The 21,863-nt window shown below is 53.0% G+C and overlaps 1 protein-coding gene and 1 non-coding gene across 2 annotated transcripts in view; one reads left to right on the top strand and one right to left on the bottom strand.

Annotated features, from left to right (window-relative positions):
* Positions 1-1,224: 1,224 nt before the first annotated feature.
* On the bottom strand, positions 1,225-1,323 carry LOC118635168. The gene has a single exon (XR_004960501.1). It is a non-coding gene; the product is annotated as a small nucleolar RNA U13 (small nucleolar RNA).
* Positions 1,324-4,771: 3,448 nt separating this feature from the next.
* ABCC3 (ATP binding cassette subfamily C member 3) overlaps positions 4,772-21,863 on the top strand; it is a 34,218-nt gene continuing 17,126 nt past the window's right edge. Inside the window, exons 1-17 of the mRNA XM_036268398.1 lie at positions 4,772-4,813; positions 5,096-5,272; positions 5,992-6,117; positions 6,338-6,475; positions 7,253-7,378; positions 7,604-7,665; positions 8,294-8,425; positions 10,481-10,672; positions 13,681-13,858; positions 13,954-14,115; positions 14,624-14,716; positions 16,102-16,305; positions 16,409-16,555; positions 16,970-17,057; positions 17,425-17,491; positions 17,719-17,845; positions 17,920-18,096. Coding sequence (XP_036124291.1) covers positions 4,772-4,813; positions 5,096-5,272; positions 5,992-6,117; positions 6,338-6,475; positions 7,253-7,378; positions 7,604-7,665; positions 8,294-8,425; positions 10,481-10,672; positions 13,681-13,858; positions 13,954-14,115; positions 14,624-14,716; positions 16,102-16,305; positions 16,409-16,555; positions 16,970-17,057; positions 17,425-17,491; positions 17,719-17,845; positions 17,920-18,096 — 2,238 coding nt within the window. The remainder of the gene's footprint in view (positions 4,814-5,095; positions 5,273-5,991; positions 6,118-6,337; positions 6,476-7,252; positions 7,379-7,603; positions 7,666-8,293; positions 8,426-10,480; positions 10,673-13,680; positions 13,859-13,953; positions 14,116-14,623; positions 14,717-16,101; positions 16,306-16,408; positions 16,556-16,969; positions 17,058-17,424; positions 17,492-17,718; positions 17,846-17,919; positions 18,097-21,863) is intronic.

Below are 21,863 nucleotides of genomic sequence, written 5' to 3'. Positions count from 1 at the left end.
GTCCTCAGACCCGTTGCCAGAGCAGGTGAAGCCTGCCTTCTCTTTTGCAAGCTGGGCCCGATACTGTTCCTCCTCTCTACTTCTGGAAGTCGTTCTGAATCAGCCAGCCGGTTAATGACCGCAGAAGTGCTGTAAGAAAACAAAGGGCTGATGAAACAAAGGGCCTTACCACTCTCAGGTAATAGTCGTGTACAAGGCCCTACAGGACGCAGCAAGGAAAAGCCCCTCCAGAGGCTGGCGTGCCCCGGAAAGCCTTCCTGAAGGAGGTGAAGCTCAGGCTGGGTGCAGAGAGGTGGGACACGCACTGCAGGCGGGGAGTCCTGACAGTCCGAGTTAGGGTGGCCTGGACAGGGTCCTGGGTGGCAACTAAGTGGATGGAATCAGTGGGCTCGCTGAGATGAAAGCAGTGGGGGCTGCCCATTGACAGAACGGATGCATACATGGGCCCATTCACACAACAGACCACCGTGCAGAAATGAACACGGGGTGTCCCCACTCACACTCAGCCCCAAGGATGACACCCCCGAGCACACTGTTAAATGAAAGAAGCCAGACATGAAAGGTACATGCTATACAATTTCCTTTACAGGAAGATCCCAAATTGGCAAAAGGAGGCAGAGTGGCATTTTCCTGGGGGGAGTGGTGGCTGGGACGGGGCACAGGGGGCTACTGAGTGCCACTATGTTCTGTTCCTAGATTCGGGTTACACAGATGTTTGCTATGTAAAAATTCACTTCATGTATACTTCAGATGTGTGTGCTTTTCTGTAAGTATATTTATTATACTTGTTTAAGAAATGTTTTTGGTTTTTTTTAGAAAGAGAGAAATATTGGTGTGAGAAACATCCATCCATCTGCTGCCTCCTGCATGCCCCCTCCTGGGGATAGAGCATGTGCCCTGACCAGATTCAAACTGGGACCTCTCAGTCCACGGGATGAGATGATGCTCAATCCACTGGGCCACACAAGCCAGACGAGAAATTTGTTTTGTTTTTTGTTTTTTAATTTTGAGTGTACATTTGTTTTTCCTTTTTTAAATATTTTTTCTTTATTGTTTTTTAGAGAGAGAGGAAAGGACAGAGATAGAAACATTGATGAGAGAGAACATCCATTGGCTGCCTCCTGCATGCCCCCCACTGGAGATTTGGCCCACAACATGGGCACGTGCCCTGACCAGGAATCGAACCTGCGACCTCTTGGTGCATGGGTCGATGCTCAACCACTCAGCCACACCGGCCAGGTGAGGGTAGCAAGGTTTGTGGAAGACACATCTCACACTAGAACGTGAACACACAATCATCACTCTTATGAACTACAAAAGGATCAGGAAATGCTTTTATAAAGAAAAAAATAAATTAAAAGGGCCATCCCTGGCCCATGTGGCTCAGTTGGTTGGAGTATCATCCCATGCACTGGAAGGTCATGGGTTCGATTCCTGGTTGGGGCCTATACCTAGCTTTTGGGTTCCACTTCCAGTTGGGATGCATACTAGAGGTGGCCAGTCAACGTTTCTCTCTTACATCGATGTCTCTCTCTCTTCCCACCCCCTATGCTCCCTCTTTAAAAATTAAAAAACAAAACAAAGCCATGGACCATGCCTGGATTAGCTATGCCTGCCCCCTGTTCTCCTGCAGTGCCTGACCAGGCCTAGTGGGGTGTCTATCTCTGTGACCCAGTACCTAGCCATGGGCCAGCATGCTGGGGGCTCAGCAGGAGTTTGTGGGTCCTTAGCTCACATTGCTTGAGCGACTACTGAATACAGGCCTCTATACAAGATGCACAATCTCTGCCCACTGGAGCTTGAGTGAAATGCCCCAAAGCAGTGTGTCCCTGCACTGCATGGTCCCCAAAGGCAAGGGACAGGTCTGCCCCAGATGGCCCAGTCTACTGCCTGACCAAAGTGCTGTCAGGTGGAAGACTAACACTCCAAAATGGCTCCCTTGATAGGCGCTGACCTTGGAGGAGGAAGGGTGCTCAAGGCAGAAGAGGTGGATGCTCAGTGGGGCCATCACCCTTCTCTGTACTTGTTGGGATTTTGACAAGTTGGAAAAAGAGGGATCTGGCTGGACAAAGGGTAGGAGTGGGCATCTCAGAGAGAGGTAGAGGGAAGTGATGGGCAGTAGGAGAGGGAGCCGCGGGAAGGGAGGTGGCGCTTGGACTTGGCTCCATGAGCAGCAGGAACCTCCACAGGTTTGTGGGCCTGAGGCCAAGGGCACAAAGCTGCACTTCAGGGTCATCTTGCTGCAGGGGCAAGGGCATAGGAGGGCAGAGGGCTGCCTGGATGGGATTAAACAGTGAAAGTAGGCCGAGGAAAGGGAGGCAGGGTGTGCGGATCACTCCATGAAATATTTTCTTTTTTGTTTTTTTTCGATATTTTGTTCAGATAGAGTGGGAGGGAGAGAGAGAGAGAAACATCGACGTGAAAGGGACACATCGAGTGGCTGCCACCCGCACGACCCAACCAGGGCCGGGGACAAACTGCAACTGAGGTACGTGCCCTTAGCGGGAACCGAACCCGGGTCTCTCCGGACCGCAGGCCAATGCTCTAACCGCTGAGCCAAACCGGCCAGGGCTGAAATATTTTCTTAAGATGGGAGAACTCAAGCATATAGATAGTTAAATAGGTCAGGTAGATAGGTAGGTAGGTAGGTAGATAGACAGACAGACAGATAGATAATTAAAGGCCAGTTGAAGTCCTCGAATGCCCTAGTAACATGCTTAGACTTTGTCTTCTAGGCAATAGGAAGCCACTGAGGGTTTAGAGGGAGGGGGTAGATTATCCTCTTGTTCATTAATTTATTCAACAAATGTTTAAAGCAAATTTTTAAGCAAATTTTTTGTTGAGCACCTACTATGTGCAAGGTACCTAAGATACATCAGTAAATAAAAGATTCTTTCCTTCAGGGAACTTACATACCAGCAGGATGAGATGAGAGAAAACACAGTAAACTAGTAAATTATGTAACATGTTGGAAGGCGAGAGGTACTGTAGAGAAAAGAAAAAGCAGAGGAGGGTAAAGAGGTGGATTGGGAATGCCGGGGTGGGGTACAGGCAGCAGTTTTAAACAGGGCCCGTCAGGGTAGACGCCATTGAGAAACAAAGACTTAAGGATGTCTGAGGCAAGAGAGTCCAAGGCAGAGAGGACAGCGAGTGCAAAGGCGCTGAGCCCGGTGTGTTCAGGAACAGGTCATTGGCTGGAGTGATGCAGGAGAGGCAGTGAGAGAGGTCACGGGTTGGTGGAAAGGGACACTGCACAGGTCCTTGTCGGCTCCTATAGGGTGCGTAAAATGGAGATGTCCAGTAGGCAACTGAATGTAGAGTTGGGGACTTGGAGAGTAGTAGGGTGGAAATGATAAACTTGAGAGTGATTAGTGTTTAGATGAGACTAGAGATCACCAAGGGGCTGAGAGCAAATGGAGAAGAGGAGAGGACCAAGCACTGGGCCCCTGATGCCAAGATGGAAAGCCAGCAAAGAGACTTAGAAGGAAAGACCAAGAAGGAAGGGGAAGACCGGAAGAGTGTGGACAGGATCTGGGCCCTTTGGCCTTGACCGGGTGGAGACCAGAACCCCACTGAAACAGTTTGGAGAGAGGAGAGGGCCTGCTCGGGCAGGATGGCTGAGGGTCCTCCCACTGTTACCCTTGAACAAGCCAAGGCCCAGAGAAGTGAAGATTCAGCATCTTGCCCAAGGCCACACCACTTGAAAGAGGTAGAGCCAGTTGTACTGAAGTTTGCAGTGAACATACATGGTCAATAAGTGCAAACTTTGAATATTTACTTAACAAAAATTCTGTGATGTTTCTACACTGGAAGGATGAAGAAGCTCAAGAGAACAGGATATGAGAGAGGTACAGCCTCACCTTCCAAAACAAAAGAGAATGGTGATTATCAAATAGTGGCAAATCAAATAGTGATAGTAAAAGCAAATTGCTTAAAATATGGAAGTAGATAACAGAAGAAAGTTAGCATATTTGAACATATTTACCCCTGGAAAATGGAATTAAGGGTGGGGAATAATGAGGCAGGGTACCATTTTCTTTCTCACAGTTTGACTTTTTAAATTATGTGCATGTATAACTTTGAAAAAATTAAAATGATAATTAGTTAAATTTTGAATTAGAAGGTAGGGGGTTAACAGTTGTCAACAGTTGTCTCTTAAGTGGATGGAATTGTGGATTTTTTTTTTTTAATTGTTTCTATTTTCTGAGCTTTCTGTAAAGAATGTCTCATACTTTGCAAAAAGGAAAAAAAGATTATTTGCTTGATGGTCTCGGAGGAAACAATTTCAGTCAAATATGTGTTTGGATGTGTTCCCCTCTCTCTTTCCAAAATGTTCTTCGGTGGAGTTATAGGCAAAGACAAGAGGAGGCTCATGTCCCGACTCGCTGGTTCCCAGGGCACCAGGCTTTTGGTGCGAGAACCAGAACAGTCCCACACGAACGGCGATGATTCGTCACCCTAGGCTTGGCAATTTACAGGGCTCTCTCCACACCCTTTGCTCCGCTGAGCTTACACCCACCCAGCGAGGAGGTGGATGGGCTGGGGATGGCCGCTCCCATTTTAAAGGAGGGGCAGGAAATCTCAGGGAAGCGCTCTGTTTCTTCTTGGAAAAGGCTTAGAGAGGACGTGGGCTCTTCAACCATGTGCATCTATGGTTCTGATAAAATAAAAAGTTAATTTTAAAAAAAGTAGATCTCTAGAATGCCAGAGAGCAGATCAGTGGTTGCCAGGTGGGAAGGCTGTAAAGGGGCACAAGGGAACTGGTGGGATGATGGAAATATTCTCCATCTTCACTGTGGCAGTGGTTCTGCAGGTATGCACAGCTAGGATTGTGCACTTTAAATGGGTGCAGTTTATTGTACTTAAATTATACCGCAGTTAGAGAGAATATGAGGAAATGGGGACAACCGTGGCCTCCTAGGAGAGCTCACAGTTGGAACAACACATGCTGTTTTGCACACTTACCCTCTCATCTTCTCGTACCTTCTGACCCCGTCGCACATGAAGTGTCTCATTGGTCCAGCCACCGTCCTTGAGGGAGAGCCCAATTGTGCAGAAGGCGGCCACAGCACTGAATTGTTCCCTTTGTCCCCAGGACTCCAATCTGTCCGTGCACACAGACAACCCGGACCTCACTCCCTGCTTCCAGAACTCCCTGCTGGCCTGGGTCCCCTGCATCTACCTGTGGGCCGCCCTGCCCTGCTACATGTTCTACCTGCGGTACCACCACCAAGGCTACATCGTCCTCTCCCACCTCTCCAGGCTCAAGACGGTCAGGGGCTTGGGGCTCTCCTGTGGGTGGGGCTGGGACCTGGGGAAGGGTTTTTTTGTTTCGTTTTTTTTAATGCTCATCCAAGGATGTTTTTGTATTTATCTTCAGATAGAGTGGGGGGAGGGGGTAAGAGAGAGAGAGAGAAGCATCGATGTGAGAGGGACACATTGACTGGTTGCCTCCCACACAACCCCGACCAGGGCCAGGGACGAACTTCAACCGAGGTACGTGCCCTTGACTGGAACTGAACCTGTGACTCATTGGTCCAAGGGCCGACACTAACTGCTGAGCCAAACCAGCCAGGGCAAGGGGCTCTTTTTTTTTTCTTTTGGTGGTACGTGCCCCTAGCAGGAACCGAACTGGGGTCTCTCTGGTCCACAGGCCGACGCTCAACCGCTGAGCCAAACTGGCCAGGGCATGGGGCTCCTTTTTTAATGAGTCCCTTCCCCCGCCCTCAGCAGCTGGACAGGATTTCCCAGCCTCACCACCTGGTGCTGGGGCCATGGCAGCTTGCCAGGAGGGTCTGCAGCAACTGAGACATTCCCTGCTGGGGGAGGTGCAAGCAGATTGTCCATCAAGGCTCTTCTTCCCTGGAGAAGCTTCCAGCCAGTGCGCATCCCAGCCCTCAGGGCCAGGCCCAGGCAGGTCTAGCTTCAGGAGCAAGAAGTGATTGTCCCTGCCTCTGGGGATGGACACTCCAACTTGTGCCCTGTTCTTAGGTCTTGGGTGTCCTGCTGTGGTGCATCTCCTGGGCTGACCTCTTCTACTCCTTCCATGGACTGGTCCACGGCTGGGCCCCTGCCCCCATCTTCTTTGTCACCCCCTTGGTGGTGGGGGTTACCATGGTCAGTGTGGGACCCTGGAAGCTCAGTGGGGGAGGGTCTCCAGTGGGTTGTGGGATTGTGATGGAAGAAACCACGGGCTCTGAGGAGAAGGCTGGACACCTTAGCAGTGGCAAAAAGATGGGGGTGACCCCACAAACATCTGGCCATGTGGGATGGGGAGGAATGGAGGCAAGTCCAGATGTGTGTGCTCTGGCCCCGCTTGCCTGCCCTCCCTGCACAGATGCTGGCCACCCTGCTGATCCAGTATGAGCGGCTGCAGGGGGTGCGGTCCTCGGGGGTCCTCATCATCTTCTGGTTCCTGTGTGTGGTCTGTGCTGTCATCCCTTTCCGCTCCAAGATCCTTTCCGCCATGGCAACGGTAAGGAGAAGGAAGGGCACCTGCCCAGGCCAGCCCTGTCTAGGGGTGAACTCAGGGCTCAAGTTCCCTGCCGGGTCCCAGGCTCCTCCCCTCCGCCCCTCCCCGGCTCCCAGGACCTCCTCTGCTGTTTAGTCCTCTTTGTGTCGTGCTCTATGTATTGTATCTCTGCCAGGAAGCAGACTGGGGGAGTCAGGCTGAGGACCAGTGTGACTCGGGAATGGGGCCATTGTTAGATAGTCATGGGAATGCTGGACGCTGTTCTGTAGCCACCACCAACTGCAATGTCTTGACAGGGGTGTCCGTGAGAGTCTGTGGAGTGAACATATGTTTGCAGACATGCATGGATAGTTCTAGCTTACCTGGAAGTCCCATGATCTTGTTCTCCCCTTTCTTCCCACCTTCCTCCATTGCTGGCCTTCCTCTTGATCTGTGGTGGGGTTGATGGTGGGTGGTGGGAACAGTGGGGGTTAATTTGGTGCCTCCCCAGTTCTCCATCTCAAGGGGAGGCTGTCAAGTATATTCTTAAGAGCACAGACTTGAAATACTCCATTTATGCTGTGTGGTCTTGGGGAAACCCCTTAGCTTTCTGGGGCCTCATTTTCTCACTGTTAAAGATGCCCCACCTTGTGGAGGTGACAAGGATGGTTGGACCAAGTGAGACAGGTGAGGTGCTTGGCACAATGCCTGACGTAGGACAAGTCCTCACTGAACAGCGGCCCCTTTGACCCCTCCCCTCTCTTAGAGGGGCCTGACTGCTCCTCCCCATTGTCCCCCCAGGGCAAGATCTTGGACCCCTTCCGCTTCACCACCTTCTACATCTACTTTGTCCTGGTGCTCTTCGCCCTCATCCTGTCCTGCTTCAGGGAGAGGCCACCACTCTTCTCCCCAAAGAATGTTGACCCTGTGAGTTTTCCATGGAGGCTGGGTGGGAGTGGAGGTCCCACCCCACCCCTCAGCCAGCCCTTACCAGCGTTCCCCACCCCTTCCAGTCCCTTCCATCCCCGGGTCATCTCCACGGCGTGCCCCCCGGGGCTTGGAGCTGGAGGGTGAGGGGACCTCCTCCTTCTACTCTGCCTTGAGAGGGTGGTGGGTGCTCCTTACTTCTCCCATTCCACGTTCACCTTCTAGAACCCCTGCCCAGAGACCGACGCTGGCTTCCTCTCCCGCCTATCTTTCTGGTGGTTCACAAAGTGAGTTGGTTCTCCCTCTAGCCTGGGATGGGTGAGAGGGAGGAAGGGGAGCAGGCCAGAGGTTCAGGGGCCTGAGGAGATGGGCCTGGCTGGCTCCTCTTCTCCAAACGCCCACCTTAGTGGCCATGGGGCAGGAGAGCAAGGGAAACCTGTTTGTTTGGACTGGAGGCTGAGGGCAAGGCTGGCCTGGCCCAGCTTCGATCCCAGGCCACAGGTCAGCCCGCATCTGGCAGGTGGTGAGGACAGGCCCAGGGGCTAGAAGGAAACCGTAATTAGTTCTCAACTCTTCTGTCATCTCCTTGGCCACCCACCGGAGTGGCTTGAACAAGATCATTGTGTCTGTGACCTGGGTGACAGCTCACGAACCGTGCTGCACTGAAGAGGGCCCAGCCAGCATGGACTTCACTGCTAGCACCCAGGGGTCAATGGGGGATCTGAGGAAGACGAAGAGAAGGGGCCTGAGATAGGAACTTGGGATGGGAGGCAGTGACCTCCAGCTTGTTCACTGTGGCAGTAGAGATACCTCCTTTGACCACAGCACCATAGGGAGACGCTCCCTTCGGAGACCCTGGCCCAGGCTCCAGGCTGTTAAACTCTGACCCCATGTGAGGCCATCTGCCTGCCCCAGGTTGGCCATCCTCGGCTACCGGCGCCCCCTGGAACAGCAGGACCTCTGGTCCCTGAACAAGGAGGATCGCTCCGAGATGGTGGTGCAGAGGCTGCTGGAGGCCTGGCGGAAGCAGCAAAAGCAGGCAGCACAGTGAGGCCCTCCCAGAACCCCCTCCCCACCAGCCCCCTAATGCACCCTGGTGTCCTGCAGGGGAGGCTGCTAGACCTGGGGTGATCACATGGCGGGGGCTAGGGAGGAGAGCGGGTGTGGGTGGTCCTGAGGTGGGACACTTAGGCCTGCGTGGGGCCAGCTCTCCCCAGCTCCACTGAGGCCAGAGAATGACTGTCACTTTCATGGCCCATATTCTACCCCTGGCATGGCCCTGAGCATGGAGCTTAACTCAGTCCCAACAGCCCTACGCTGTTTGTTCTGCTGTCCCCTTGTTATAGATGGGGACACAGAGCTCAATGGCCCACCCAAAGCCCCTGTGGGTAGTGGCAGAGCTGGGATCCACACCCAGTTGTCTGGCTCCGCTGTTCTTCCTGCTGCACTACCACTGCTCCCCCTCCTCCCCTCCTCCTCCTCCCCCTCCTCTTCCCCCTCCCCCACCTCCTCCCCTCCCCCTCCCCCTCCTTCTCCCCCACCTCCTCTTCTTCCTCCTCCCCCTCCTCCCCTCCCCCACCCCCTCCTCCCCCTACCCCCTCCTGCTCCTCCTCCACTCCTCCCCCTCCACCCCCTCCTCCTCTTCCTCCCTCAACCGCCTCCTGCTCCTCCTCCACTCCTCCCCTTCCTCCCCCCTCCTCCCCCTCCTCCTTTTCCTCCCCTCCCCCTCCTGCTCCTCCTCCACTCCTCCCCCTCCTCCCTCTCCCCTCCTCCTCCCTCTCCTCCACCTACCCCCTTCTGCTCCTCCTCCTCTTCCTCTCCTCCTCCTCTCCTCCTCCCTCTCCTCCCCCTCCTCCTCCCTCTCCTCCCCCTCCTCCTCTTCCTCCCCCTACACCCTCCTGTTCCTCTTCCTCTCCTCCCCCTCCTCCCTCTCCTCCTCCGCCTCCCTCTCCTCCCTCTCCTCCTCTACCCCCTCCTGCTCCTCCTCCCTCTCCTCCCCCTCCTTCTTTTCCTCCCCCTCCCCCTCCTGCTCCTCCTCCTCCTCTCCTCCCCCTCCTCCTTTTCCTCCCCCTAACCCCTCCTACTCCTCCTCCACTCCTCCCTCTCCTCCCCCTCCTCCCTCTCCTCCTCCTCCCTCTCCTCCCCCTACCCCCTCCTGCTCCTCCTCCCTCTCTTCCCCCTCCTCCTCTTCCTCCCCCTACACCCTCCTGTTCCTCTTCCTCTCCTCCCCCTCCTCCCTCTCCTCCTCCGCCTCCCTCTCCTCCCTCTCCTCCTCTTTCCCCCTCTACCCCCTCCTGCTCCTCCTCCCTCTCTTCCCCCTCCTCCTTTTCCTCCCCCTACCCCCTCCTACTCCTCCTCCTTTTCCTCCCCCTACCCCTCCTACTCCCTCCTCCCTTCCTCCCCTACCTCCCCCCCCATCCTACCTCTCCTCCACTCCTCCCTCTCCTCCCCCTACCCATACCCCCTCTGCCTCCTCCTCCCTCTCTTCCCCCCCTCCTGCTCCTCCTCCCTCTCTTCCCCCTCCTCTTCCTGCTCCTCCTCCCTCTCCTCCCCCTCCTCTCCTCCTCCCTCTCCTCCCCCTCTTCCTCTTCCTCCCCCTACCCCCTCCTGCTCCTCCTCCTCTCCTTCCCCTCCTCCCTCTCCTCCTCTCCTCCTCCTCCTCCCTCTCCTCCCCTCCTCCTTTTCCTCCACTCCTCCCCCTCCTCCCTCTCCTCCCTCTCCTCCCCCTACCCCCTCCTGCTCTTCCTCTACCTCCCCCTACCCCCTCCTGCTCCTCCTCTTCCTCCCCCTACCCCCTCCTGCTCCTCCTCTTCCTCCCCCTACCCCCTCCTGCTCCTTCTCCTCTCCTCCCTCTCCTCCCTCTCCTCCCTCTCCTCCCTCTCCTCCTCATCCCCACTCCTCCCACTCCTCCCCTCTCTTTACTCCTCCTCCCCCTCCCCCTCCTTCCCCTTCCCCCTACTTCTTCCACTTCCCCCTCTTCCTACTGCTCCCCCCTCTTCACTCCCCCCACTTCTCCCCATCCTCCCCACTCTTCCTCACTCCTCCCAGGCGCTTGGCTTCATGGGGCCCATTCCTACTCACAGCTCCTTCCTCCCCAACCAGACACAAGGCCACGGTGGCATCTGGGAAGACAGCCTCTGGTGAGGATGAGGACCTGCTAGGGGGCCGGCCCAGACCCCAGGAGCCCTCCTTCCTGCAGGCCCTGCTGGCCACCTTTGGCCCCAGCTTCCTCATCAGCACATGCTACATGCTGATCCAGGACCTGCTGGCCTTCGTCAACCCGCAGCTGCTCAGGTCTCACCACACTCCCTCTTGCTGCAGCCCTTCCCCGGGCAGGGGCGATGGCTGGCTGTCCCTGAGGACTGAGCCCAGAGGGAGGGACAACATGTAGTGAAAAGAGCCCAGACCAGGAACCAGCTCTCCACTTTCTGGGTGCCCTTTGGCAGTGGCAGTGTCTCTGCACCTCAGTTTCCCCATTCACATCCACCTTCTATCTACCAGGTACACACTGTGTGCCGGGCTCCCTGTGGGTGCGCTGACAAACGGTCTCTCTTTAACTCCTGCAGAGAGGTGTCCCTGTTCCCATTTCACAAACAAGGAAGCAGAAAAAACAAAATTAAAAAAAAAAAATAGTGAGGAAGGAGACACTCAAAGAGGTGAAGTGACTTGCCCAAGGGCACACGGCTATGTTCAGCTACAGCTTTCTTTCCAGACAATAGGCCCTGTCAGCAAGCCGCTGGGACTTGAAGGGGGTGGGAAGAGCGTTGCCGAGCAGCGGGCCCTGCGCCCCTCCATTTATGCATTCATTTATTCAATGAACACCGATCGAGCCCAGGGAACCCCAATGGTGCCAGGTGCTGGGGATACAGAAATCCACGAGCTGCGGTCTTAATGTGTGGAGGGAGAAAGCAGCGTGTACATCCATCAGAGCACAGTGCGGGCAGAGGTGTACTCAGGTCTGCACAGCCCCAGGAGGGTCAGGCCGGCTTGGGAAGGAGCAGGGTACAGTCGCCAGCCAAGGAGGTTATCACATTTGGAAGGACAAGCAGGGGTTAGTTAACCAGGTGAGGAAGGAGGCGCAGGTGCAGGCGAGGCAGAGTCACAAGGACCCGAGGCAGCATGACTCAGGAGCTCCAAGGACTTTCAATTCTAGACTGCTGGAGGGTAGTGTGACCGAGGGAGGGGCGGGAAAAACAAAGGGAGGTGGGGAGAGCTAAGGAAATCCTTGACGGATTTGCAGCCAGGGAGGGGCATCTGGTTTGCATTTTGGAAGGATCCCGTGCCAGGAGTGTGGGGGATATAGGGCAGGTGGCCAGATGGAAGCGGACCAGCCAGGGTAGACTCGAGCCCAGGCCAGGAGTAAGGTAGGATTCAGAAGCTACTCTGGACACAGGGAGGGAGGTTGCCAGGAGAGGGAGGGGTCAAGGGTGACCACCGGGTTCTGGCCGGGTGACTGGAGGATGATGGATCTTTTGCTGAGACGATGAACTCAGTGGGAGGAGGGGCTGATGGCCAGTTGAATCTTGGCCACATGAGCCTAAGGTGCTACTGGGTCCCCCAGGGTGCGACTGCCGGCTACCTGGAGATCCCATTTCAGGGCTACTGGTGGAAGCCCAGGGTCTTATGTCTGGCTAAGCTTTGCCACGTGGAGGTCCCAGGCAGAGCCCGAGGGAATTCTGGCAGGTGAGGGTTAGCCTGGCTCGGAGAAGGCCAAGGATGGAGGAGCAGAGCGCCTCCAAGGAAAAGCGTGGCCTCCTTGGAGCAAGGTGGCCCATAAACTAGAGCCCAAGGAGGGCAACGTGGAGTTTGTCAGTGGCTCTGCTGAGCACAGAGACTGGGACGGGGGGGAGGGGATGGGGAGCCGAGAGCAGGGTCCACAGTGGAGACGGGCTGTGGAGGTCTAGAAACTTCCTGTAAAGGAAAATATATTCTCTTCCTGTGGCCACTGTAACAAAGTAACGCAAACTGAGTGGCCTAAAACAGCAGAAATGTGTTCTCACAGCTCTGGAGGCCAGGAGTCTGAAATCAAGGTGTTGGTGGGGCTGGTTCCTTCTAGAGGTTCTGAATGAAACTCTTCCGGGCCTCCTCGCTGCCGGCGGGCGTTGGGACTCCTTGGCCTTCCTCCTCGCTGCCAGCGGGTGTTGGGACTCCTTGGCCTTCCTCCGTCGCAGACACATCTCTCCTCGTCCTGCCCCCGTCTTCGCATGGACTTTCTGTGCACACGCATCCGCCTCTCTGTGCAAATCTCCCTCTCCTGTCTCTTACAAGGACACCAGTCATTGGATTAGGGCCCACCCTAGTGATCTCATCTTAACTTGATTAATTACTCTGCAAAGACCTTCTCTCCAAATAAGGTCACATTGACAGGTACCAGGGATTAGGATTTGAATGTATCTTTTTGGGAGATGCATTCAACCCCCAGAAGGAGAGGCATGGCTGTGACGTGGAGGTAGCCCCATGTGGTCCAGGGAGGTTTGTGCCGACGTGGAGGAGCATTGGTGAGGTCGAAAGGAGAAGGTGCAGAGCAGCCAGCAGAATGAAGCTGTTGAAGATCAGGGGAAAGGGGGCAATGAGGGAGCGTGTCCTGAGGAGATGGGTGGGGTCCAGAGCTTGAGGAGCAGGAGCAGGCTCGGAGAGATGGAGGGATGCCTCTCCTGAGGCAGGAGAATGGGAAGAGGGCAAGTGTTGGGAAGAAAGTTTGTGGTTGGTGGGAAGTCCTCGACGGATGAGTTAAGTGGGAAGACTTAAGTGAGTAGCTGCTGAGAAGGGTGGAGAATGAGACCAGGTCAGAAGGTCAGAGAAGAACAGTAACGAGGGCTGTGGAAGAGGAGGAGGGTAGGGCCCCAGAGAAGGTCACGGGAGCACTGGGGCCGGCTGATGTTGGAGAGGATGGATTTGAGAGGCAAGAGTCTGTGTGGTCATGCAGTAGGCTCTGAGCCCTCTGCTTCCCGGGAGAAGGCACAGGCAAGTCAACTCAAGGAGCGTGTGGCATTACATCCTGCCATGTGGTCCAAGCAGGCAGGTGAGGCTGGTGATGAGAGTGATAGAAGGAAGGGGCAGTAGGAGCCACAGCAGATAGAAAAGGAGGTGAATGCAGAAGAGAGCAAGGATGGAGGGTCATGGTCATGTGGCAACACTGGGCTGAGTCCCCCTGGTGTGGGGTGGGTGGGCCAGCAGCTCCCACCCGAGAGTTTTCAAAGGAGTGGGTAGAGTGGAGGCTGAAGGAGAAAGGAGAGGGCAGTAAAAGAGGGAGCAGCCGAGGGAGCCCTCCCCACGCCCACGCTTCTCTCTTGCCCTTGCAGCATCCTGATCAGATTTATTTCAAACCCCACGGCCCCCAGCTGGTGGGGCTTCCTGGTGGCCGGGCTGATGTTCGTGTGCTCCGTGATGCAGACTCTGGTCTTGCACCAGTATTACCACTGCATCTTTGTGATGGGGTTGCGGCTTCGCACAGGGATCATAGGTGTCATCTACAGGAAGGTCAGCTGGAGCAGGGCACGGGGGCTGGGGAGGCTGGCCCTGGGAGCTTTGGAGAACCTCACGGGCCCACTTCATCACCTGCTACCTACCTGCAGGCTCTGGTCATCACCAATGCAGTCAAACGGGAGTCCACTGTGGGAGAAATGGTCAACCTCATGTCAGTGGATGCCCAGCGCTTCATGGACCTTGCCCCCTTTCTCAACCTGTTGTGGTCAGGACCTCTGCAGATCATCCTGGCCATCTACTTCCTCTGGCAGGTGACTCTCAAACCCTGACCTCTGCCCCTTTCCTCTGACCTTGACCTTGCTGAGAGGGTTGTTCTGGGTCAGCAGAGGGGCTGCATGATGGACACAAGAGCTTTTGGGGCAGGGGGCAGGATGGCGAGGATGCTGATGTCCACAACCAAGTCTTTCCAGCCTGGGCGATTATTCTTCTCAAAGATCCCAGGGGAGAAAAGAGGGATAGGAGGCAGGGTGTGTGTGACTAACTGTCATTGTCTGTCTGTATTTGCCCTCCTGCGTGTCTGGACACCACTCCAGGCCTGCCTGTTTGTGCCTATCGTCATTATCGGCTGGCTGACTGCTTCTGCAAATGTTTTTGTCATTTTGGCTTCCTCTATATGTCCACTTTTCACTGTCTGGCTGGCTACCATCTATTGCTTCCTGCCCATCTTCCATGTTTCAGATCAATAAGCCTCTGTTTGTGGGTTCTGTCTACGTATATACTTTGGTTATCTGTCTCACCTACCCACCTGTGCCTCCTCAGAACCTAGGTCCCTCCGTGCTGGCTGGAGTTGCCCTCATGGTCTTGCTGATCCCACTCAATGGAGCTGTGGCCATGAAGATGCGTACTTTGCAGGTGGGTGCTCTAAGAGGTGCACTGTCTCTGCCTGGGGCACCTGGCCAGGTGCCTGGGGAAGGGCATTCACTAACCTGGGGCCCCTCAATTATTTTTTAAATTATTTTTTTCTTTATTGATTTTTAGAGAGAGAGGAAAGGAGAGAGATAGAAACATTGATGAGAGAGAACATCGATTGACTGCCTCCTGCATGCCCCCCACTGGGGATTTGGCCCCCACAACCTGGACACGTGCCCTGACCAGGAATCGAACCTGCGACCTCTTTGTGCATGGGTCGATGCTCAACCAGTGAGCCGCACCAGCCGGACTTTTATTTTGTTTTCTGACTATGGATGGCTACAGGCCACTTTCACAAACCTTAGCTCACTCTATCCTCACAACAACCCTGAGAAGGTTTTAGAAACATTCTCACTTTGCAGTGGAGGAGCAGAGAGGTGAGGGCAGTCCAGAAGCAGGCAGAGCTGGGACTTGAACCTGCGTCTTTAGGTCTCATGAGAGTTTCTCTTGCCACACCGTGCTGAGTGTGAATAGCCAGTCATCCAGTCCTTTATTTGCAAACATTTATTGATGTCTTCAGTAGCTTCCCACTGCACACAGAATAAATGACAGAGTCCCTAGGACCCCCTACCAGGTCCCTGCTCACCTTGCAAGCCCTCACCCCCTGAGGTATGGCCAAATTCCAGCCAGTCTGGCCTTACTTTTCTTCAAAGCACTGAGCTCTGCATACCTCTGGGCCACCTTACGCACTGTTCCCTGGAGTGCTCTTCCCTTCCTTACTTGCCCAGCTCCTTCCCTTCTCCCACCTCCCAATATAAACTCTGATTTCCTAGATTCACAGAATCCTGTTGCTTCCCTTCAGGGCACACACACTGATTTATTAAACACTGATTTGGGTAATTGTTTGCTTCCTATCTGCCTCCCCATCACTGTCAGCTTCATGAAGGCAGAGACTTGTTTGAATGGTTTGGCATTATCTGCCCCACGTCTAGCATGTGGTCTGGCACATAGTAGGCACTCATTAAATAGGGGTTGAATGAATACATTTATTTGGCATGGTGTGCCCTGGGTTAGGGTCAGGAGGCTAGCAGTCTAACTGGGGAAGCATCTGTGCACAGGATCACTCTGGGGACAAAAGGAAAGTATAACGTGCCTTAGAGACCCAGGGAAGGGGGTGAGGATGCTGCCGGGGAGGGACCATGGCACTGGCACTGAGGTTGGAGCTGGGTTTGTCAGGAGGAGAGGGGAGGCTGGCGCGGCGGGGAGGAGGGAGGAGGAATGGGGAGCAGCCCGATGGCTGCAGCCTGGGCCAGTGCATGGAGGGGACCAGCCCTGTGGGTAGAGATCTGGGTAGGGGGTGGAGCATGCCACAGCCTCTCTTTCTGCAGGTAGAACAAATGAAGTTCAAGGACTCACGCATCAAGCTGATGAGCGAGATCCTGGGTGGCATCAAGGTGCTGAAGCTGTATGCCTGGGAGTCCAGCTTCTTGCAGCAGGTGGAGGGCATCCGGCAGGACGAGCTCCGGCTGCTGCGCCGGGCTGCCTACCTCCACGCCATATCCATCTTCACCTGGGTCTGCACCCCCTTTCTGGTGAGGCTCCCCTACTGGGGCTGCCCTCCTCCTCCCACCTGGGCAGCCCAGGCCTCTGGGCCCAGCACACTCCACCCTGACACCCACCCCCACCGCTCTCCAGGTAACCCTCATCACCCTGGGGGTGTACGTGTGCGTGGACCCAAACAACGTGCTGGATGCTGAGAAGGCCTTTGTGTCTGTGTCCCTGTTCAATATCTTAAAGATCCCCCTCAGCGTACTGCCCCAGTTAATCAGTGGCCTGACCCAGGTAACCCCCGGCGGGGCTGTGGATTCTGCTGGGTCAGGGGCAAGTTGTTGGGGTCACTTAGGGTCGGGATAATCAAGGAGAGTTCCTGGAATCAGGAAAGGGCCATCTGGCATTATGAAGAATTGTTCCAAGTTGAATGAAGTCATTAGAGTCAGGGGTAATTTGGGGTCAGAGGAGATCAAGTAGGGTCCCTGGAAACCTGAGTTTTGGGGACAACCTCCTCTTACCGACCCGCACTCTGTCCTTGGCAGTGGGAGCCAGGGAAGACTCAGTCATAGGAGAGACCCCAGAACCAGCATGTGGGCCTTCAGGGAGTCTGGCTGCGCTCAGATATTGGGGGCCAGGCAAATGTAAGAGGAGTGGAAGGGGATAGAAAAAGCATGGCTTCCAGGACTGACTCATGCCCTCCTGCAGACCAACGTGTCTCTGAAACGGATCCAGCATTTCCTGAGCCAAGATGAACTTGACACCCAGTGTGTGGAAAGAAAGACCATCGCCCCAGGTCCAGACACCCCTACCTCGGCTGCTCTTGCAGCAGCCCCTGCTCTAGAAAATCCTGTTCCAAGCTTTTAACTTTTCTCTTGTGACCCCTTTTCTTCTTCCTCTTTCCTGTCTTTAACTCTCTGCCTGCCTTCACCCTCTTCTGCGCTCTGCTCTTTCCTCCTTCACCCTCCCCTGGCCTCTCCCACGCTCCTTCTTTCCCTGGGACTCCCTGTGCCCCTGTCAACCTCAACCTCAGGGCTTCCTGTCCCTTCCAGTGTGCCCCAAGTTTCCCTGGGCCCCTTCCCCAGGGCTCCCCATCCCTCTCCTTCCAGCCTCCCCCAGGGATCCCTGCCCACCCCCCACCCTGTATACTTTGACCCTCCCAGGCTATGCAGTCACTATAGACAATGGCACCTTCACCTGGGCCCAGGACCTGCCCCCAATCCTGCACAGGTACCAGCTTTTCCCTTCCCTTCTTAGCTGCCTAAAAGGGGCCAAAGTTCAGATCAATAAATAGCCAAACCGGCCCCCGACCTGCCCCCACGTGTTTGGCCTGGGAAGCCGGAGGAGCCTCCGTTGCCAGGGTGGTTTCGGGAAGGGAAAAGGGCTTGGGTCTCCAGGTGGAAGGTTGGGAATCAAAAACCTCATCTCTGTCTTTACTTGGGCTCCTGGTCTCCCAGTTTAGACATTCAGGTGCCAAAAGGGGCCCTGGTGGCCGTGGTAGGGCCTGTGGGCTGTGGAAAGTCCTCCCTCATGTCTGCCCTTCTGGGAGAGATGGAGAAGCTGGAAGGCCAGGTGCATGTGAAGGTGAGCGGGGTGGGGAGTCCTGGGAAGGGGAGCTTGGCGAAGCCCAGGGTAACCGCGGGGCTCTCTGCGGCCAGGGCTCCGTGGCCTACGTGCCCCAGCAGGCCTGGATCCAGAACTGCACTCTTCAGGAGAATGTGCTGTTTGGCCAAGCCCTGGACCCCAAGCGCTACCAGCGGACCCTGGCGGCCTGTGCCCTGCTAGCGGACCTGGAAATGCTGCCTGGTGGGGACAAGACAGAGATTGGAGAGAAGGTATGTGGTCCCCTCTCAACCCCTGGGGAGTCAGCATGCACAGTTGCCCACCTCAGCCCAGCCCAGGTCCACATACGCACTCATTCATTCATTCATTCATTCACTCACACATTCATGTGATATGCCCAGCTCTGCGAGGCTCTGGGGAAACAGATCTGTCACTGGGGGAGGCAAACCTGTGAGCAGGTAGCGGCTGTAGAATGTCTGCAGGCCAGGCTGACGCCTGTGCGGGGGACAAGGAGGACAGGAGGGGGAAGTCGGCAAAAGCAAAAAGCATCACTTTTGAGCTGAATCTTAACAGCTGAGGAAGAAGGGCTCATCATTCATCTATTCATCCATCTACTTATTCATTCATCAAATTTTATTACATACCTGTATCCCAGGCAATATTACACAGTGGTGAATACACACCCCAGTCTAAAACCTCTGCCTTTAGCCCTGGTTGATGTGGCTCAGTTGGTTGGGTGTCAGCCGGTGCACCGAAATCTCGTTGGTCCAGTTGCCCAGCAGGGCACATGCCCGGGTTGTGGGCTTCATCCCCGATGTTACGTTCTCACCTTGATGTTCTCTTCTCCTTCTCTCTCTGAAAATCAATAAACTATTCTTTAAAGACAATAAAATAAAATCTCTGCCTTCATATAGCTTACATTCTAGTGGGGGAAAAGAGACAATAAGCAAGATAAATAAGTAAAATATGTAATATATTAGATAAATTCCGAAGGGGAGAGATTGAAACAGAGAAGGGATATGGGAATGTGTATGGGGCTGAGTTGTTAGGGTGCCTTGGGAAAGCCTCATTGAGAACCGGAAAACCGAACAGAGGGAGGGAGGGGGCCATGTCTGGGGCCATGGGGCCATGCCTGGGGCAAAGGCCTTAGGGACAGGGAGATCAGTAAGTGCAAAGTCCCTGAGGCAGTAGTGTGATCAGGGCACCTAAGGACCAGTAAGGAGGTTAGTGTGGCTGGAATGGAGGGAGCAGGGGTAAGGAGGAGGAGATGAGGCCAGTGAGGTGTCCAGGCAGCCAATTCACATAATGCCTTGCAAGCCACTGTAAGGAGTGTGGCTTTTACCAAGGATGGAAAGTCTTTGAAGGTGTGAGCTGAGGAATGTGGGTAGACTCCTTAGGAAGGGGCAGGGAGGGTACAGGGCAGGGCAGAGCCTTGAGACTGTGGTTAAGGTTTTGTCATTTACCCTAAAAACCATGGGATATTCGTGAAAGTTTTTAAATTTTATTCATTTATTTATTTTTATTTATTTATTTTTGTTGCTCCTCACCTGAGGATATTTTTTCACTGATTTTTAGATAGAGTAGAAGGGAGGGAGGGAGGGAGAGAGAAATATCGATGTGAGAGAGACACATGGATTGGTTGCCTCCCGCACAACACTGACTGGGGCCAGGGATCGAACCTGCAACCCAGATACATGCCCTTGATGGGGAATCGAACCCTCGACTCTTTGGTCTGAGGGCTGATGCTCTTAACTGCTGAGACAAACCAGCCACGGCTAGTTTATTTATTTTTAATTGTTGCAAGATGTATATAAAATTTACCATCGTCACCATTTTCCAGTGCAGAGGTCAGTCATGTTCAGTACTCTCAAGCTGCCATACAGCCGTCCGTGTCCAGAACTCTTTTCGTCTTGCAAAACTAAAACTCCGTTAAACAACAACTCCCCATCCCCCTTTTTCCCCAGCTCTTGGCAACCACCTTTCTACTTCCTGTTTCTATGCATTTGACTCCAGGTACTTCATATAAATGGAATCATAGAGCATCTGTTTTGAGTGTGACTGGATTATTTCACTTAGCATGATATCCTCAAGGTTCCTTCATGTTGTAATACCTGTCAAAATCCCTTTGTTTTTTAAGGCTAACTAATATTCCATTGTATGTTTATACCATGTTTTGCTTATCCATTTGCCAGTGGACACTTGAGTTGCTTCCACCTTTTAGCCATTGTGAATAATACTGCTGTGAAATGGGTGTGCAGATATCTCTTCGAGACCCTACCTTCAGTTCTTTGGAGTATATACCCAGAAGTGGAATTGCTAGATGATTTGGTAATTCTGTCTTTTTTAATTTTTGAGGAACTGCCATACTGTTTTCCGTCATGGCTGTACCATTTTACATCCCCACCAACAGTGCACAAGGACTCCAACTCCTAGACCTCCTGGCCAACACTTGTGGCTACTGGTGGTGGGGAGGGGTCGTTTCTATTTTTTGATAGTAGCCATTCTAATGACTGTGAGGTGGTATCTCACTGAGGTTTGAATTTGCATTTCCCTGATGATTAGTGATGTTGAGCATCTTTTTTTTGTGCTTGTTGCCCATTTGTATGTCTTCTATGGATAAATGTCTGTTTGAGTCCTCTGCCCATTTTTTGATCAAGTTGTTCGTTTTTTTGTTGTTGATTGTGGGAGTTCTTTATGTATACGACAGGTCTTCAAATAATGTCATTTCATTCAATGTCATTTTGTTATAACATGATGACATGGCTTTGGGAACTTGACTCTTGTTTATATCAATCCTATCAATTGGTGTCATTATCCATTTAGCTTAAAGTCACAATGACTTACAGTAGGTGAGGACTTACTGGACTGGGTTCTAACTCCTTATAGGATATATGAGTTGCAAATATTTTCTCCTATTCTGTAGGTTGCCTTTTCATTCTGTTGTGTCCTTTGATGCACAGAAGCTTTTAATTTTGATATGATCCAATTTAGCTATTTTTACTTTTGTTGCCTGTGCTTTTGGTGTCGTATCCAAAAAATCATTGCCAAATCCAGGCATGAAACTTCCCTATGCTTTTCTTCTGCGAGTTTTAGCTCTTTTTTTTAATACTAAAGATTTCAGTGTGTATTTCTTCAAAAACAAGGCATTCTCTTACATAACCATAGTTAAATTATCAAAATAAAAAATTTAACATTAATATAATATTACTATCTAATTCACGGTCTGTACTCAAATGTCATCATTTGTCCCAGAAATGTCTTTTTTTAGCTATTTTCTTCCCTGGGCTAGGATCTAATCCTGGATCATGAGTTGAATTTACTTGTCACATTTCTTGATTCGCTATCAATGTGGATAATTCCTCAATCTTTGTCTTCTAGGACCTTGACACTTCTAAAAGTATAGGCCAGTTATTTTGTGGAATGTCTCTCAATTTGAACACCATTAGATTCAGATTGTATGTTTCAGGGGAAATACCAAAGAAGTAATGTTGTGTCCCTCTTGATGCACCCTGTGATGGGGCACATGATGTCAATATGTGCCATATCAACAACGTTAACTTTGATCACTTGATTGAGGTGGCATGTTTTCATTGATCATTTTATTTTATAACTTTCACTGATGATTCTCGCCTGAGTCAGTGTTTGCTGTGATGTTTGCCAAATGGTAATTTTCTGCCTCCATTCATTCTATATTAGTTGGTGTTTTATTCTTCTCCCTTTTTTACTTATTCATTAATTCCTTTATATCAATATCTTCTCATGGATTCTTCTTTGATCCAATGGGTTATAATCCAGTACCATCCTTATTTATCTTATTTTATTGTATTGATCCTTTAGAGAGAGAGAGAGAAACATTGTTGTGACAGCAAGACATCGATCGGCCGCCTCCTGCATGCCCCCCACCGGAGATCGAGCCCACGACCTGGGTAGGTGTCCCGACCGGGAATCAAACCAGCAGCCTTTCAGTGCAGGGGATGACACCCCACCAACCGAGCCACACCGGCCAGGGCTCATTATTTATCTTGATGTTTAATTTGTC

The sequence above is a fragment of the Molossus molossus genome, unplaced genomic scaffold, assembly GCF_014108415.1.
Source record: "Molossus molossus isolate mMolMol1 unplaced genomic scaffold, mMolMol1.p scaffold_m16_p_19, whole genome shotgun sequence".
In the NCBI taxonomy this organism is placed as follows: domain Eukaryota; kingdom Metazoa; phylum Chordata; class Mammalia; order Chiroptera; family Molossidae; genus Molossus; species Molossus molossus.
The sequence above is the reverse complement of the archived record's forward strand: the minus strand, read 5'-3'. Positions and strand labels throughout refer to the sequence as shown.